This window comes from Talpa occidentalis, unplaced genomic scaffold (assembly GCF_014898055.3).
Source record: "Talpa occidentalis isolate TD23 unplaced genomic scaffold, MPIMG_talOcc4v2.1 talOcc4.7, whole genome shotgun sequence".
Taxonomy (NCBI): Eukaryota; Metazoa; Chordata; class Mammalia; order Eulipotyphla; family Talpidae; genus Talpa; species Talpa occidentalis.
Window position 1 is genome coordinate 1,724,271 of NW_023605083.1, and position 18,333 is coordinate 1,742,603.

The window sequence follows — 18,333 nt, forward strand, 5'->3', positions numbered from 1 at the left end:
TGCCGGCGTGTGGCCGCAGGCCAGGGCCAGCGTGGTCCGCATGCGGGGTGTCCCATGTCTTCTCAGGGCCCAGCGAGGGAACTCCAAGTGCGCCGACCTGTGGTCCAGTCTTTCACCCTCTGGCTGCTTAGCGCTTTTGTGCCATCTCAGCACTGGGAGCGGCTATCAGGAAGGACACCCCTGCCCGGTGCCCTGCGCTATGCGGCCGTGTGGGCAGCTGGGGGGTTGGAGAGGCGGTCAGAGTGTCCCTGGAGATGGGCGAGGGTTGCCGTGTGGGACCCCCAGACTGCGCCTTGGGGAGGACGTTCCTATGGCCCATCACTTCAGAGGGCCCGTGGGCCCCACGAGCTGCCGCAGGGAAAGCCCCTTCCCTACCTGGAGACTGTCCTGCTCCTGCCCTGCTTGTTCCTGATGCCCATCCGGCCCGGGACCCTCAGCCCCTGCGCGTGGACAGTGACCCCAGCCTTAGTTTCCCCATGTGCAGCATGAGGAGCCGGCATCTGCGCCGGGCGCTGCTGGGAAGACGGGCGGTGCTGCCCGGCGGGCTCTCCATGAGCGCCTGGGGTGGGGGTGCATAGCGCCCGTTTGCCAACCATCCAGTTTCCGGATGGCCGTGTGGCACTGTCCAGGACAAGCCGCCTCAGCCCCGTGTGATGGGCACTTTCTAGTGGCTACACCCCCCCTGCCCCGGGTGCGCCCACCGTTTGTCCATTCCTTCGCTCAGCCAGTCAAGGCTCGCACACAGGGGGCCTGAGCCGCCTGCCGCAGCGCCCGCCCGCCGTGGGGCCGCGTGCTCAGGCTGGCGTGGGGCTCAGGTTCTGCTCTCTTGGGCTGTGGCTCCCTCCTGGGCCCGTTGAATGCCGTGCAGGGACCTCACAGAGCAGCTGGTGGGGGAAATTAAGACAAAACGTTGCCGCTTGAAAATGCCTCATGAAGCGAACGGGCCCGGCAAGGCCTGGGATCTGCTGCCGTAGCCCCTGCTGCCTTTGTCCCTCTTGCGTGCCTGTGTCCTGGGGTGTCCCTGGGAGCCGGAGGGGTGCTACTCAGGTCTCACACCTGCCCAGATGCTGGGTGGCCCCAGGCCAGGTGCAGCGGCTGGGAGGCAGATTGGCACCCAGAAGAGGGATGAGCCCGGGAGCGCCCCATGGGGGCCTGGACGGGCTGGCTGAGTCCTGGCCTGGAAATCAGGGAAGGCTTCTCAGAAGAGGTGACGGCTGTGTCTTGAAGATCAGTCTCCACCTTCACCTGCACTCCATGCAGCCTGGCTGAATGGAGGGAGGAGGCTGGGCCCAGGGCGCACACGTGTCCCATTCTGGGCCCAGCTGGCCCCCGGCTATCTAGGCAGCATCCACTGGGGTCACACCTGGACAGGCCAGGCTGGGAGGGCTTCTTGTAGGAGGTGTCGCTGGAAGTGCATTTTGCAGGGTGCATAGGATTTGCCAAAGCACTCTTCAGGAATCCTGCCCTGTGCCTGCCAGGCCACTCTTGGCCTTATTTTGGCCTCAGTCCAGGCAGCCTGGGGCTCAACTATGTGTTAGAGTGACCCTGGGGGCAGGCGGCACTGGACTCTGGCCTCTGCTGACTGTGGTCTATACAAGCTGCCCGACACCCTTGCCCTTCCGATGAGGCTGAGGGTGGGCTGGGCAGAGGGCAGCCCATCTGCACCCCTTCCTGCAAACAGGCCCCTGGCGCCCCCACCGCCCTCCTCATGGAGGCAGCTGGCCTCGGCCGGGGCCCTGACAGCCCCTCGCTCTGCTCCCCGCCACCCGGGACACCTCGCTGGCCCCTTGGTGTGTGGGCCTGAGCAGAAAGGCCTGGGCCCGCCCAGCCAGCACTGCGGAAAGGCCTGGCTTCTCCATGAGACAAGGACCTTCCACCCACTAAATATGCAAATGTGTGCAGCAGCAGAGACGGCGACTGCACACAGGCTTACTTTCATTTTTAATCCCTACCAAACCGGGTCCACTCCGGGCCCAGCAGCCTGTCACATGATTCTGTGACCTGCAGGCCGGGAGGCTGCGTGGAAGGGGTCACGGATGTGTGGGCATCTTGCCACTGCTCAGGAGGGAGCAGGGCTGAGGACTTGTGGCCAGGGAGGGGGACTTGACTTCTGTCTAGTGAGGCCCCCTCCCAGCGTTTCTTCTGCTGCCGAGAGCACGGAGACCCCCACCCCAAGTTACGTGCTGTGGTCCGCACACACCTGACCCACCTGGCTCTTTAGAGGTCGTGCCAGGGACTGAACAAGCAGCTCATTAGATTTCACTGTAACGTTCCTGTCATCCACGGAACTTCTGCTAGAGTGACTACCAAACTCCTATTCATCCTGCAAAACCCAACCCAGTGGCTGCTCCCTCCAAGAAGCCATCCTAACCCTGCCCAGAGGCTCAGAAGCACCAGGATTTCCCCAGGCACTGCACTGTCACCATTTTCCTGTGTGTGCTGTGTCCCCACTGGAGATGAGCTCCCCATAAGGGAGGTCCCTAAGGAGATAGCACAGAAGAGCTGTGGCATAGAGGAAGTGATGGAAGTGGGCAGTGAGGAGCCAAGTGTGCTCCCAGGTGCACTTCAGGGGATCCCCTTGGTGCCCAGGCACTGCCCCATCCGCTCAGGCTTCACAACAGCCCTGCGAGGTGGGAGCTTTTGCTCTTACTTTGCAGTTGAAATCAAGGCTCAGAGAGGGTAACCTGCCTGGGGTCACACGGCACTTTCCGTGGCAAAGGAGGGATGGAAACCCTAAGCTGACTGTCCCTGCGGCTGGCGCCCTGCCCCGTCGTGACTCTCCCTGGCGGTGGGGCTCGCCAGGTGCTTGGACAGAAGCTCAGGGGGCCTACAGGCCTCCTGGGACTGGGTTGCTCTGCGCCCCGGGGCACTAGCTTGCCCTCTCCGCGCCGTGGCTTCCCCACCCGTCATAGGCTGGGGCGAGGGCGGGCGAGGCTGGTGTCCAGCAGCGTAGAGAGGCCTTTATCCCTCTGCGTCCACAGATCCCCACCTCACAGACCACAGCCGGCTCCTGAGCTCCGGGAGCCCCACCCTTGCCCCCGCCTGTGGCGTGGGGTTAGGTGTCCATTTGGTTTCCTAGGAACGCGTGAAGGGTGGGCTGCCCGGGGCGGGCGCCAGCCACCTGTCCACAGCGATATTTTACGTCCGCTGCAGCCACGCGGGCCCGCCCAGGGCAGCAGGCCCAGTGTGTTCATTTGCTTTGGTTTTCTGTGGGTGGCAAGGGCGTGGCGGGCCTCTGCGAGCAACTGATGGTCTGTGACAAAACCGGGGCGGCGGGCGAGTTCCTGGGCGGCTGGATGTGGGGCGGGGGTGCCGTCGGATCTGGAGGGCGGCAGGCCTGCCGGGGCCCCCCGGGAGATCCAGGCCATTGTGAGCACTGAAATAATTGTGGGGATTTAGCATCTGTCAGCGCAGCTGCCTCCTGGAAATTGCCTGAGTGAAAGGGGGCTGGGGGAGGCGGGAGGGGCTAGGGCGGCAGAGGCGTCCACGCCACGGCCAGCTGTGGTCTCGCGCGATCTGAGTCCAGTCCTGGCTCCTGCCCCAGTCCCGGCTCCTGTCCACATCATCCTCTCAGGCACCTGGACAGAGGGTGAGCGCTGAAACCTGCGAGGCCAGATGGGCTCCGGGGCGCCCACGTTCTGCACTTCCGCCTGGCCGTGTGGCTGGTGCATTGGCCTCTTGAGCTCCTGTGCTGGGGCCTCGCGCTCCCTCTCCGAGCAGGGCCACGCCCTGTGCCTCCTGAGCACCCACTGTGCACGAGGCCTGGGTTACCTGCTCACCTGTGGCCTTCAAGGGTTGGTGCCTCCCACCTTGCAGGTGGGGAACTGGCTTTGTGCATCCTGCCCGGAGGTGCAGAGCAAGCGATGGCAGGTCCATGGCCCTCTCAGACTGACTGATGCTTCCACCTGGGGGCTCACTGGCCAGCGCCCCTGATGGATAGGGGCCAGGCCCCCGGCCCTATGGCCGTTACTGACTGGCTCAGCGCCACTGTTTTCCAGGGAGTGTGGCCTCTGATTGTGTGGAACCTTCAGCTGCTGGAACCCCCACATCCACCTCTGTGGCCCCGATGCGGCTGGGGAAGAGTCAGGATGCAGCAGGGCAGCTCCCAGGGCCCACAGAGGGTGTGCAATTGCACGTGCGTGTGCTCGGCCGCCTGGTGGGCTTTGGGGTTGGCTGGACGTGGCTCAGGTGCACCAGCCTTGTGGGCCTCGAGATAGCCGGTCCTGCTGCGGCTCTGAGGGGCAGGTCGTAGCTGCTGTCACAGGAGAAAAGACACCACAGCTTCTCTCCAGTTGGGCCCCCGCCTGGTCACTGCATTGTGTTCCAGGCCTGTCACGCGGGGGGCTTCATGGTAGGGTCCCACCCCCACACCTGTCCTGTCCCATCCCCTGTCTGACAGCCACAGGCATCAGGTGCCCTGGGCCCAGCTGGCCATGACATCAACTGACCTGCTTTAGCGGAGGCCTGTGACTTGTCATGCGTCCCTACCCTGCTGGGGACTCACTTTTGTAGACACCCTAGCTGGGACGCCGGTGAGGGCGGATTTCCCTGCCACTGTTGGCCGCCGGCGAGGGTCTCCTGGGGCCAGAGCCTGTCGCGCACGCGGGTCTCAGGCAGAACCGACGCCCCCTCCCGCCTCGGCGGCGAGGCCTGAGGAGCAGAGTCCGTGCCTGGTCCTCCGTGGCCCTGGACCTAGCAGGTCATCGGCCGCGGATGCGTCCCGAGTAACCTCCACCTGACAGTCCTCGTTTCTTCGTTGCCGAGAAACAACTATGCTTGATTTTACTTTCGCAGTTTTGTTTTCATTAAAAAAAAAGCCGCCGGGTGGTTTATTTCTCCTTCTCCCAAGTGTGAGGTGGTGCCGGCCGCTCCTCTGCACACTTCCAGATGGGACGCGGGCGCCGAGCGGGCTGCTCGTGCTCACCGACCTGAGTCCCGGAGTGCGGGGGCGTCTCTGCCAACTGCGTGCTCTGGGGCCGAGGGTGGGCTCCGCCGTGCTCCCCGGCGGACCCTGGAGGACGGACTGCGCGGAGCAGCCGGCAGGGTGGCGTCGGCATTTGGAGTTTCCGCCCCGTGGAGACCCCAGAATGCCGCTGTCCCTCTCGTGTCTCTGGTGGCTCATCTGAACCCCAGGGAGTCAGGGGAGAGGAGGGAGAGCAAGGCGTGGGGAGCGTCTTCATTGATTTTGAGAAAGAGAAGCGGCAGCTGAGGACGAGGCAGTGGCTGTATCGGGGGAGCTGCCCGGTGCACCTTGTCAGTGAGTGAGTGTGCAGCGCGGGAGGCGGCTGCGTCGCTCACCCTCACCTGGACGGGAGGTGCTGCGGACGGTGAGGTCCGGACGTCACTGCCTTTGGCCCGAGGGCATCCTCTGTCACACAGAGTCGCCTCTCGCTGGTTCGCAGTGAGAGGAAAGACATGGGGGACTGAACGAGCAGCCAGAAAACGAGGCGGGACATGTGGAAGCTGGGACCCAGAGGAGGCAGGTGTCCTCAAGTCCTCCTAGACCTCACATACCCCGGAGAGACCCCTGGGGTTCCCCGCATAAAATGACAGAGCTTGGGCTCTTGGGGGAGAAGAGGCGTTGCGTCTCAGAGCTGGCTTGGGTGGGTAGTAGGGGCCGGAGAGGACTTGGGGCCGGTGGGGTGTCCGGGGACCCCACCAATGTGGGGTGAGGGAGGGGCCCCTCCAGGCCAGCTCTCAGTCACCCCCCCTTCATTGTCGGCTCGTGGCCCACTGAACTGCCGCCAGGCTCCCCTCCTCACGGCCACGGGGCACAGCCTGAGCCTGCGGAGAGGGTTGTCATCACGCGGCTCGCGCGCCCGTGCCCTCTGCGCCCCCCACCCCTGTGTCAGCGTGCTCGGCGTGGTGCTGGCCTCGCTCTGTTCAGGACAGAAATCTGGAGTGGCAGGTTCCTTGCCTGGCCCCCCCGTAGTGGGTGGAGTCCAGGTGCTGGATTTGTGGGGTCAGCATCTGGAGAGGCAGGGAAAGGTTGGGGTCAACATGAGTGACTGTCCCGGGGCCCACCCAGGGGCCTGGACCTGCGAGACGGTCAGTAAGGGAATCTGGAGTCACAGACGGGCTCCTGGCTGCCTCGCGGGCCCAGCCAGGGCTCTGTTCCCGTCGGACACTACCTTGTGCCAGGTCTGAGCTGTCCAGACACTGATGCCCAGGAGGGCAGCTCGGGGTGGACGCAGCTTGGGGGAGAGAAAGGCTGGGCCAGTGGTGCACGGATCTTGGGGGGTCTCTCGGTGATGTGGCCATGGGCTGTCTCCCTCCAGGGGTTCTATGGCTTAGAAAGATGGGGTCTTTCAAGTGCCCCTTGGGGTGGGCCCCTGAGGGCCGGCCCCAGGCGCTGGCTCTGGATCGTGGCGACTGTGCCCTTCCCTGGCCTGTCACACAGCGATGGCCTGGCTGGCTGCTCCTCAGCCCTGGAGTGTCCGCAAGACAGGGAGGTGTTCCGGAGCAGCGACATTCTCGCCTTCCATTGCTCCTAGGCTGCTGCGGGCTCTGACCTCATGGGGCCAGGCTGCTGTCTGGGACTCCCCAGAGAAAAGCCCCAATGTGTCACCCGTAGACCCGTTGCATCTGGCGCTGCCGGGGAGGTGCTGTCCAGCCTGAGTGTGTTGGGGGGCAGGTGCTCTGCCATCTTCGATGTCTCTGGACTCACACTTGGCCCCTTTGAGCCCCAGCTATGAGACAGCGGGCACAGAGGGTGGCCCCTGGCACTGCCCGCCTCTGGACGGCACCATCGCAGCAGCCAGGCCAGAGTGACTCCAGGGGCCTCTCCCGGGCCCCGGGGGATGGTGGGCGCTTGGGCTGCCCACTGATTGATGGTGGGATAAGTGCCCGCGGCTCTCGGGCTCGGTGCCTGGGGATCCAAAGCTGGGTCTGGGTTTGATCCGGGGAAGAGCTGGGCTCGCCCGCACCTGCAGGTGCCTGGGAGATGCAGCGAGAGGGAGGCCTGTGGCCACATGCTCCTCCCTGGTGGTCTCCAGAGGGATGTGCTTTGGACAGGGGCCCTGGAGAGGCCGGCGCGCCGTCTAGGCAGGGGGTCCGGACCTTGGTGGCTCCCTGACCTGAGTCTCAGGATAGAGGGACAGCGTAGGCCGAATCAAGGCGGGTCACGGCTGCAGAAGGCCTTGCTGTGCGGTGAGCCGTCACGGCCCTCGCAGACTGTGTGCTCCTGCTGCCCTCTGTGTCCTCCTGCCTGGTGGGCCCTGCCTGTGGGCGCTGGCCCTGACCTTCACTCCTCGCCTGCAGGGGTTGCACGACCAGCTGGGCTGAGTGCTTGGGGCCCTGGGGCTAGGTGAGGGCCGGGAGGCAGGTGTGCAGGCCCAGAGCTAGGCCGTGCTGTCCACCAAGAACCCCGCCAAGCCGGGCGTCACTCCCGCCCCGGCGAGCATCCAGCGCCTGCTGGAGGGCTGGGGTCAGAGCTCAATCGCGTGGCCAGAGCAGGGGGTGACCTCCCCACACAGCCCTGGGAGGGGCTGCAGCCCAGAGGGGAGGTGGGGGTCCCTGCATGCGTCCCCTGGCGGGCTTGCTCTGCACCCCAGTTCGGGGTGGCTGGACCCCCTCCCCCCCATGCCTTCTGACCCACCTTCCGGTGCAGCGAGCACGACCTGGGGGAGGACATCTATGACTGCGTCCCGTGCGAGGATGAGGGTGACGACGTGTACGAGGACATCATCAAGGTGGAGATGCAGCAGCCCATGGTGAGCCCCCAGCCCTGCACCCCTGGCCTTCTCCTTGGTAGGGCCCTGGCCCTTTCTTTGAAACCCCTGAGCCATCTGCGCCACCAAGAGGCACTGGTCCGGAGGAGAGGGCCCAGGGGTATGCGCTGGTCCTTCCCGGCGCCCATGGGTCTCCTCTGGGCGTGTCCTGGTGACCCCTCTGCGGCCCGTGTGCATGCTCCCATCCTCCCTCCCAAATGGCCGGGGAGACCGGCGGCCACACGGCTGCTGTTGGGCCCTCCGGGTCGTGTTCCATGGCCTTCTCCAGAGGGCCCCCAGGCTCCCCGACCTGCCTGCGCAGGGAGCCTTGAAAGGCCCTTGGGTGCCAGCCCCACGCTGCAGGCGGCGTCCTGCCCCTTTATGCAGAGCGAGGGGACCAACATGGTCTCCATTAGCCAGCTGTGTGTCTTTTTTGTGGCGAGGTTATTTATTTCCAAGCTGGCATTGGCTAATAATCTCTTGGCTGCCACTTTGCTGCAGCGAGTTTATTGACAGCAGCTGCTATGCAGAAGGAGGGGGTCCTGCCAGGCTGGGATGAGGGATGGGGAGGCGGCCACAGCCTCCTGGGCCTCCAGGCCCTGGGGTGACCGAGATGCCCCTTGGCTGTGGTGGCTTCCGGTGCTGTTTGCTCTCGCAGCCGAGGTGGGGGTGCTCTACAAGCAGGCTTCCGTGTTCCCCTCCAGACAGGAGCACCAGCTGGTGGTGGACAAGCTAAAAATCTGGGGGGGCAGGTCCTGCAGGCCTTCCCAAGAGCCTTTCCCATGCGGATGGCACCTGCCCCTCTGCCGGCACCGCCCCCCACCTGCTCTTAGGAACGGCCTTCTCACTGTGTCTCCGAGAGGCTTGGGGGTGCCCCCTGCGTCGAGCAGGGCTCTGGCTTCCAGCAGGGTGTGGTCCAGGTCCGGCCAGGCTCCTCCCGAGCAGCTCCCTTCTAGCTTCCCAGGGCGGCCTTTGGTGGGAGGACGAGCCCCGGCCTGGCTCCTGGGATCCCGCTGAGCCTCCCCGGGGCTGGCCTGGAAGCTGGTGGCTGGGTTTGCCAGCAGACCCTTTGGAAACTGGACCGTCCTGAGGCTTCCTGGGGCAGGGGCTGGTGCTTCTCCAGGCGATGCTCCTGGGCCATAAAGCTGGAGAGACACCCCCGCCGCCGCCCCCCGCCCCCGCCCTGGCCACTCCAGGGCCCGCCGCTGTCCCTGGTCCTGAAGCGCGCAGGCCAGGAGCTGGGCTGCACACAGAGCCCGGGAGCCCCACTCTGCTGGCATCCTGGCGCCTGGCACTGGCCTCACAGCTGTCCTGTCCACTCTGGCCGGCGGGTCTGCCTCCTGCCGGGCCATCTGGTTTATTCCCTCCCTGTCGGGGTGGCTCTGCGGGAACAGTCGGAGTGGAGGTAGCGGGTGGTGATGTGGCCAAGGGAAGAGGCCGGGACAGGCGGGGCCGCTGGAGCCGGCTGGGGGAGATGGAGCAGCTCTGGCCCGGCTGATGCGGGCAGAGGGCCGCAGGGTGGTCTCGAGGCTGCTGGCCAGTGCGAACGAGTGCCCTGACTGCCCCAGCACGGCTGGAAGCGACAGGGCTGACACTGCTAACTGTTCTGTGTTCCCTCCCATGCTCTCCAGATTAGATACCTGCAGGTGAGTGCTAGCGGGGAGGCCCGGGAAGTCCCGCCAGCCCGTCCCGCTCTGCCTTTTGGGGCAGAGTCAGACCTCTGCAAAAGCGGGGGAGCCTGTCCCCAGGGCTGGGCGCCTCATTTACACATTTAGGGGGTCATGGCTCCTCACCCTCTCCACGAGCCCCGAGAGTAAGTGTGCAGCCCTGGCTGGGCAGTGGGGCTCTGCTGAGCCTGGCCCCTGGGCATGTGCTCACACCTTGGGCCTCGGTGACCCTGGCAGCAATGCTGGGCACACACCCCGGAAGGGGCTTGCTCAGCCTAAGACTTCAGGAGAGCGTCAGAATAGTGCCCACTGCTGCCGCTTCCCCATGGCTTCACAAGCTCATGGTCAGGGCCACCTTCCCCGCAGGCCGGCAGCTGCCCCCTGGCCCTGGGCAGAGGTGGTGGACACTCGGGGAGGCCTGCCCGGGCCATGCTTGGTGTCTGTCTCCCAGGCACTTGCTGGCTGACATATTGGTGGACAGATAAGGGTCCTGAGGGTCTGGGCACGCTCTCCCCTGCCTCCCAGACAGTCTGCACACAGTAGGCACTTTAAGCAAGTGACACCAGCTGTGTGTGCTGGGAGGGGCCTGCTGAAGGCTTCACCCTGGTCTGCTGAAGACTGAGACTCGGGAGCCTGGGTTCTAGAAACCTCTGTGCCTCTCTCCCTTATCACCAGGCCTCAAGTTTTTTCCTCTACAGAGGGGGGCGGGAGGTGTTGGTCCCCTCCTTCTCCATCTGCCCCCGCCACTGTACACTCAGCGTCCCCAGGCCCCGTGGCCAGGCCCCACGTCAGCAGGCAGTGGCCGGGTGGGCCCTGCCTTACACCCGCCCTCTCTCTAGAAAATGGGCATGACGGAGGATGACAAGAGGAGCTGCTGCCTGCTCGAGATCCAGGAGACCGAGGCCAAGTACTACCGCACCCTGGAGGACATCGAGAAGGTGGGCCAGCGGCCAGCGGGCCAGACTCCGGCAGGGCGGGCGGTGGGGCGGGCGGGTGCTCTCCGTCAGGTCCCTCCCCAGGAGGAGGCGCCCTCACCTTCCCTCTGCAGCCCTTGCGCTCTGCCTCTGCCCCACCCTGGCTGCGGGCCCTGCTGGGTTGGTCCTTGTCCAGCGCCGTCACCCCGGCCCTCTGCCCCCAGCGCCACGCGGCCTGGCCTGGCTGGTCTCTGCCCCTGCTCCACATCAGCTGTGCTGGTGACGGCTTCTGCCCCGGAGCACATGAGCATCCTGGATGCGCTTTTACCTGGAGCTGAGCGCCTCCTGTGCGCCCTCTCGCCCGCGCCTGAGCGCCTCCTGGACTCTCACCTGGGCAGGCACTGCACTTCCTCCTCTGAGAAATGGGCTAGCAGCTGTGGGGGGCTGTGTGATGAGTCAGTCCCCTGGGCAGGCCTCTGCCCCCCGAGTGGCTGGCCATCTTCTGTCCCGCCCACCTCACCCGGCCTCCTGTGGGCAGCAGCTCGGGGCCATTCCTCAGGCCACTGCCAGTGCTCGCTGGGGAAAAGCCACCAGCATTGTTTTCCGGGGAGCAGCTCCCCAGAGCCCTGCAGGTCTCCCCGGAGCCTCCCATGGCCCCGTGCCCTGCTGGCCACACGGGTGTCAGTGAGGGGCTCCCCTCCCCACCCCCCTGGGCGCAGCGCACGGGCTGAGAGGGTGTGCTCGGCCGATGTGGCGTGTGCAGCGGCCTTGGGGTGATCCTGCCGATAACCCTCCCCGGCCGTTGTCACCGGAGGGGAGCCGAGTCGCGGGGAGGCCAGTGCCAGCATCTCCTGAGCGGGCGGCTGAGCTGCCACATCCAGCCTCCAGGGCTTGTTCGCCAGCAGGGGTCTCCTGCTCCACGGGTGGCCTAGGAGAGGTCTGGTGGCCTAGGAGAGGTCTCGGGCTCGGACACAGACACACTGGGCTGCCGGCCGGGACCCGGGGGAGGAAGGGGCAGGGAGGGGTTGGCCTGGTGGTCGGCCCTGCGGGGGCCTCCAAGACAGGCTGGGGCTGGAGGGCTCGGGCTGGAGATCACCCCTTGGCGCAGGCTCAGGAGTCCACATGTAGGTGGAGCCATGGGCTGCTCGCTGACCGCGGGTGTCCCTTTGGGTGTGGCCCACACCTGCCTCCCAGCCTCACCCCTGAAAAGTCCCAGACAGCGGTGGCAGCTGCAGCTCAGTCCTGTGGCGCGTGCAGTGGCTCCATGCAGTGCCCGCTGTGCTGCCCTTGTCCTGCCGGGTCTCCCCAGAATCCCACATTCTGCAGGATGCACTGGACACCCCATGTGCCAGGCCTGTGCAGCCGCCCCAGGGCGCCATGCGTCGACCCTGGGCCTTGGCGGGGCTTTTGGGGCCCCCGTGGTGGCGGCATCCTGCAGGCTGGGGTGCAGCGAGGGGTCCTCTCTTCCAGAACTACATGGGCCCCCTGAGGTTGGTGCTGAGCCCAGCGGAAATGGCGGCCATCTTCATCAACCTGGAGGTGAGGGTTCCCGCCCCGCCACGGCGCCTGGGTCCTGCCTCCTGCTCGGCCGGCGCCCCGTGGTCCGGAGAGCCTCGTCCCTGCCAGTGCCGCTGACTCTGGCCGTAGGGCTGCCGGCTGCTGGCAGGTGTGGCTCAGACACGCACCCCCGGGGGCGAGGGTTGAAGCAAGCCCCCCTGCTCCGTGGAGGGACTCGGGCAGGCGGGCCGCGGCAGATCACCTGGCATTGCCGGAGGGTCCGGGTGGGGTGATGGGCTCCCCGGATGCTGTCCCCTGCTTCCCGCTTAACCCTGCCACTGGGGTGCTGAGAGCTGGTGTGATGCTTGCCAGCCCCTGGGCCACCACTGGGTGGGTGCTGGGCACAGGGACTGCCCCAGCTGGGGCTGTATGCAGTGGACAAATGACCAGGAACAGAAGGGAGTCAGGATAGGGGTACTGGGGGAGCCCTGGCTGCTGCCCGCTGGTCCCTGCCTGCTCTGAAAAGTGGGGAGACACCTCTGCAGGATGAGGCGCACAGGGCTGGAGTCAGCAGCCCCTGGCCCGTGTCCCTGGGCTGCAGGGAGCCCCTGTGCCCTGCTCACCGGGGAGGGTCGCCGGGATGCCCTGGGCCCTGCCCTCGGCCCTTCCTGGCACCATGTCAGGGGCTATCATGGTCGCGGGGGATGAACGTGCACCCCCACAGCTGTGTCTGTCACCTGCGGGAGCGCAGCCGTCGTCATGAGGGTCCTGGGGAGGGGAGACCCACGTGCCGCGAGGGCGGGGCCTGACGTGCCCCCGTGGCCTCTGTGCCAGGAGCTCATCAAGGTGCACCACAGCTTCCTGAGGGCCATCGACGTGGCCATGATGGCGGGCGGCGGCACTCTGGCCAAGGTCTTCCTCGACTTCAAGGAAAGGTGAGTGGCTGGCCTCGTGGCTGCCTGGGGCTGGGCAGCGGGCAGCTCCCAGGCGGGGTCTTGCTGTGTCCTCGGGGCCCGTCCTCCCTTGGAAACTGAGGAAACAGCACCCGCCCTACCGTCACCTGGGGGCGCCCAACTCCGGATGGGAGGAGCCTTGCGGGCCCGTCTACCCGCGCCTGGGGCTCAGCATTGTGCCTGCAGGAACCAGGCCCGGAAGGGGCACCCGGTGCGTCTGCCCCAGCAGCGCTGCACCAGGGGCAGAGCCCCGCCCTGTGCGGGCCTTTGGGAGGGGGTGGGGTGTGCAGGCAGGAGGCTGTGGCTGAGCCAGGCCCCAGGGCACCTCCCTGCGTGGGGCCAGCCAGCGAGGGGCCATGGGTCCCAGCCCCTGTCCTCTGGGCCACTGGGCTTGCAGGGGTGCTGGGCTCCCGGCCCTGCCCAGGATGCCTGGCGTCCACAGGACAGAGAGGCTCTGAGGCCAGCTTGAGCCCTCTGAGGCGTCCGAGCTGCCTGGATCCAGGCAGGAGGGGTCCTGACTCGGCACTGGGGACCAGGCCCAGCCTCCCCACCAGCGGCTGCAGCCCTTGTAGCTGGTGCCTCGACGGGCCTGGTGTCTGCCCCCTGTGGGCAGCGCCCTCCTCTCTGCTTTGCCTCTTTAGGGGTGGGGTAGGGGTGAGCGCCATGTCCTGACCCTGGCCATGCCCTGGAGTAGAAGCTCGGTGGGGAACCTCCTTGGGCCAGGGGAGCAGTGGGGTACCCCTTCTTCCCAACATTTGGGGCCCCTCCTCCTAGCCTGGTGGTGGCTCTGGAAGGGGGAGGAAGCAGCACTGGGAGGGCCAGGCCCGAGCACGGGAGGCGGTGGGGCCGGGTGCTCATGGCTGGGGTGCCCGGCCCGGCTGAGCCCCCCGCGCACCCCCAGGCTCCTGATCTACGGGGAGTACTGCAGCCGCATGGAGCACGCCCAGACCACGCTGAACCAGCTCCTTGCCAGCCGGGAGGATTTCAGACAGAAAGTCGAGGTGACGGGCAGCCCTGCCAGCTGGGGGTCCCCGAGGTGGCAGCCCGTGGCCCCTGTTGTGGGGAGGTCGGGACAGGGCGTTTTTGTAGATGTTTCAGTGGATGGTTTTTCCCCTTTGGATTTTGTTGCGCGGGGGTGCCTCTGGGTGCTGAGTCACCCTGGTTCTGGCCTATGTGGATGCCCCAGGGTCCCCGGGTAGCAGGAGCCATGGAGCCCCCCTTCTCCCCTTCGCACCCCAGGCTCTTATTCCCACATGAGCCCCCTCCAGGCCCCGTCCTCATGTCCCTTGTTGGGGCGCCAGGCTGCTCCCTTGGGGCAGGGACCCCATGTTGTTAGGCCTCCAGAGTGAATCCTGTGCAGGTCCCTTTGCCCCAGCAGTGCTGAGGCGGGTGTGCCCTTGGAGATGCAGGGTATCCCCAAGTGTCCGAGCTACCAGAGGGGAGCTGCCTCCTAGGAGCTGGATCCCTGCGGGTCTCTGGCCAGCTCAGGAGGAGCCAGTCCAGGCCCACTCAGAACCCGAGTCTTCTCGTGGTCACTGAGGACCCAAGCCTGCCCACCCCGGGAGCCACTGCCCAGTTCGGGGAGCCGGACTGGAGGCCAGGCCCCCGGGCCCTGGTTCAGAGCTTGGCCTCCCCCTGGCCTGGGCATGGGGTTGGCCTCCGGTGCCTGGGTGGGGTGCTCCCACTGACTGGCCCCCGACACCCCAGGAATGCACCCTGAAGGTCCAGGACGGCAAGTTCAAGCTGCAGGACCTGCTGGTGGTCCCCATGCAGAGGGTGCTGAAGTACCACCTCCTCCTGAAGGTGAGGCCCGGGCCCGGACCCCGGGTTTTGATTAGGCCAGGTGCCCTCCAGGGGACCGGAACGGAGCCCCTAGATGAGTGAGGGTGAGATGTGAGCCAACAAGCGACGAACCCGCTTAGGCCGTGACTGCTCGGTGTGTACGTGATTTGTGTGTGTGTGTGCATGCACGCGCGTGTGCAATGTCGGGCTCTCTCTCTATATTATGTCATACAAAGGAACACATTAAAATCAGTTACAAGATGTGGAAACCTGACATAGAAAAGCTGAGGTCCTCCAGGCCCCGGGAGCACCTGCGGTTGATCACGTAAACCTCTGAGCTTCTTGGTGGCCATGGTAGAAAGGGAAATCAGGCAGACAGACCTGGGGAGGGGCTGGTTTCTCCCAGGTGCCCTGGGGGCCTCTAGTGAGTCAGCCGGTCCTGCTAGCTCAGCACATTTCTTTGTGTCCCCCCGCGCATCTCCCATCAGCCACATGATTTGGGGATGTCCCTGCCGTGAAGTGGGGGTGGCCTGGAAGAGGGCCTGCTGTCGGTCTCCTGGGCCTAAATCTGGAACCAGAGCCTGGGCAGGCAGGGGGCACCTCTGTCCCTCTCTGTGTGCACCCCCATGCCAGCTGGGGACAAGGGCAGAGGCTGGTACCCCCAAGGAGAGACACATGTCCCCTCTTGCCCACCCCCAGGAACTTCTGAGCCATTCTGCTGACCGGCCCGAGAAGCAGCAGCTCAAAGAAGCACTGGAAGCCATGCAGGTGGGTGGGTAAACTGAGGCAGAGCACAGCTGGGCCAGCGTGAGGCTTGTTGCATGGAGTTCTTCAACTTGAATTGGGCTCTCTGGCAGGCCTGGCCCTGGGATCACTCATCCAGCAGCACTGTGGCAGGGCAGGGGTGACACCCACCCAGCAGCACTGTGGGTGGCGGGGGGAGCTGCAGGCCAGCTGGCCCCCCGGGAGTCCCTGCCACTGGCTGTCCCCGAACAGCCCTCCAGGCCTGGTGTCTTCTTGGGGCACCTCCTGTAGCACCTGTGGCCTGTTCCACCACCGGCAGCCTTGGGGTTTCCTGCCTGCCCGGTGGGTGGGCTCCTGTAGGAACAGGCAGAGGCTCCAGAGTGGAGGCTGGGACTGGCTCCCACCTCGGCCTGGCTTGGGGATCCCGGCCAAGGGCTGGCCTCTGGGGGGTGGGGGTTCCATGTCATGCCACCTGCAAGGCTAAGGCTTCTCTGGAGCCCCCAAAATCTGCGACTTTACAAGCAGACAGCAGTGGGCACTGCCCCCTGGTGGCCAGCAGGAGGGCTGCGGTGTGTGGACAGGCCCAGCCAGCAGTGTGGGGTCATCAAGTCTGTGGGGTGCCCACCCCCCAGAGCTGAGATGCTGGTGGACCCAGGCTTAGGGACCCGGTTTCTTCCAGTCTAACCCAGAAGAACTCCAGCGGAGTTTGGGGCTCCCAGCTCACTGGGGTGCAGCTTTAGGCTGGCTTTGCCTCCCTGCCTCCGTTTCCTCCCTTGTCAAGTGGAAGAGACGATTCTCACCCCTACCCTGGCCACCCCTGGGGACACAGAGGGGCTTTGGGGAGCCCTGGGCCTGCGGGGTGGGGTGGACCCTCAAGCCCGCCCAGCAGGGGCTGCTCATCCCCCGTCCTTGTTTTTTCCAAGGACTTGGCGATGTATATAAATGAAGTTAAGCGGGACAAGGAGACCCTCAAGAAGATCAGCGAGTTCCAGAGCTCCATCGACAACCTGGTGCGTGGCGGCCCCCAACTCGCGCCACCGCCCTGGCCAGGTCTGGCCGCCCGCAGGCTGGCCCTGCTGCCCCGAGGGCGGCTCCGGGCTGGCTCCCCTCTCCCTGCTTGTCGGTGTCCATGCCTTGCAGCCCACCCGGGCTCGTGCCCTGGGCACGAGGGCAGCCTGCTGGCTGCGGGGCTAGGCCCGGGTGGGGGGCGGTGTGGCGCCCCGCTGCCTGGCCTCAGGAGGGGAGGGGGCTGCTGGCACGAAGCTCCTTCTGCGTGGACCCCTGGCCCCGCCCTGCTCCCCGCTGTCCCCTGGAGAGCCGCCCTGCTGACACCGGGGCTGCGTCTCCCCGGCTGTGGGGCTGCCCCCGGCACTGCCCGCTAGCACCCCCAGGGATGACCGGGAAACCCGGCTGCAGGACCCCCAGGCCTGCTGGCCGCCGCTCACCCCTGCCGGAGACGGGCAGACGGGGTGCTGTGCTGGGGGTCGGCCGGGGTCCCCACTCATCACTGACGCGTGGGGTGCCCGCCGCGGATGCAGACCTGGCTTCTTTGCCAGGGAGACCCAGGCGTTGGGGTTTTCTTGAGCTTTTCCCCCTGCGTAAGGCTCTTCCGTCGGGGAGCGGAGCCACGCAGAGGAGGAAAATGTCTTTCTAGGGCCCCAGCGAGGGGCTCTGCGGCCACTCGGCGCCCCTGACAAGCGCCGCTTGTTCTCTGGGGCGGGTTTCTTGGGGCGGGACGTCTGACTTGGCCGCCAGGTCCCTGCTGGGCTGCACACAAGCGCGGCCTGTTAGCCTGGCCCGGGCCGTCAATCGCCCCTTGTCCCGCAGCGCTGGCGGGCGGGGGCAGGGCCGGGAGCCTGCAGGGCTAGAGCTACCCCGGCTCCCCCCCCCCCCCCCCCCAGGAGCCCCAGGCACTCTGGCTTCCTCCCCCACCCCCACCATGGGCGTGTGCCCGCTGCCCGTTGGGGTGGGGTGCGCGGGCAGTGGGGGCTCCCCTGGTTGGCACAGGGCTCAGGGCCTTTCCCTCTTCCCCAGCAAGTAAAACTGGAGGAGTTTGGGAGGCCCAAGATCGACGGGGAACTGAAAGTCCGGTCCATAGTCAACCACACCAAGCAAGACAGGTGAGTGGGCGGCGGCCAGGCTGGTGGCGCGGGGGTATCCAGGCTCCTGGCTGGGCACTGCCGCCGCGGGTCTGGAAACAGGGCCTTCCTGTGGAAAGAGCCACTGCCCTCCGGCCTTGTGTTGTTCTGTTAATTGCTTCCTTCCTTCTCTGGGAGAGCGTCTGTGAGCCACGTCAGCCAGTGGCCGGGCTGTCCTGTCCGTGGCCAGCACTGGGCCAGGCTGGGGAGCCACCAGAGGCCCGGCCCGCGAGCTCAGCGCTGTGGCATGCGGAGAGAGGGTCCAGACTCTTTGTGGAACAGCTGCATAGGGTGGGAGCCCAGGCTCCAGATGAGCTGGCTTGAGTCTGTGTGCACCTACTGTGTGCAGGGCAGGGGCTGCAGTCCCAGCAGATGTGGGTCCTGTCCTCACGGGGCTCCCAGTCTAGTAGGGGGTGGGCAGGTGAATAGGCAGTGACCCCCAGGGGCCAGTGCTTGGGCTTGGGGAGTCCCCATGAGCCTCGAGCCAGGGGCCCGGAGCCCAGGAGGGCTTCCTGGAGGAGGTGTATTGGAGTGGCCGAGACCTGGCTGAGGGGACAGAGTGAGCCAGGCAGGGGGGCGGGAATGTGGGACAGCAGGTGACGGGCTTGGGGACTCAGCCCTCTGGCTGCCACCCCAAACACCCATGGCTGCCCCGTGGCCTTGGAGGACAGTGTGCGCCTTGGACGCAGAAGCGCCCCATGCTGACGGCCCCTGGCCGCTGTGGGGCCAGGTACTTGTTCCTGTTTGACAAAGTGGTCATCGTCTGCAAGAGGAGGGGCTACAGCTACGAGCTGAAGGAGATCATCGAGCTGCTGTTCCACAAGATGACCGACGACCCCATGAACAACAAGGACATCAAGAAGGTGGGGCAGCGGGGCCACAGCCGCCATGGGCGAGGGCTGAGGTGGGGTCAAGGGGTGGCCTCGAGG

General features: G+C 66.1%; 1 protein-coding gene across 3 annotated transcripts in view; it reads left to right on the forward strand.

Annotated features, from left to right (window-relative positions):
- Positions 1-18,333, forward strand: part of VAV2 (vav guanine nucleotide exchange factor 2) — an 86,171-nt gene that overhangs the window by 49,528 nt on the left and 18,310 nt on the right. For all 3 annotated transcript variants that reach the window (XM_037492920.2, XM_037492922.2, XM_037492923.2), the window contains exons 5-14: positions 7,610-7,712; positions 10,216-10,314; positions 11,761-11,829; positions 12,622-12,722; positions 13,642-13,741; positions 14,448-14,543; positions 15,222-15,290; positions 16,190-16,276; positions 17,301-17,386; positions 18,135-18,267. In XM_037492920.2, the coding sequence (XP_037348817.1) occupies positions 7,610-7,712; positions 10,216-10,314; positions 11,761-11,829; positions 12,622-12,722; positions 13,642-13,741; positions 14,448-14,543; positions 15,222-15,290; positions 16,190-16,276; positions 17,301-17,386; positions 18,135-18,267 (943 nt within the window). The remainder of the gene's footprint in view (positions 1-7,609; positions 7,713-10,215; positions 10,315-11,760; positions 11,830-12,621; positions 12,723-13,641; positions 13,742-14,447; positions 14,544-15,221; positions 15,291-16,189; positions 16,277-17,300; positions 17,387-18,134; positions 18,268-18,333) is intronic.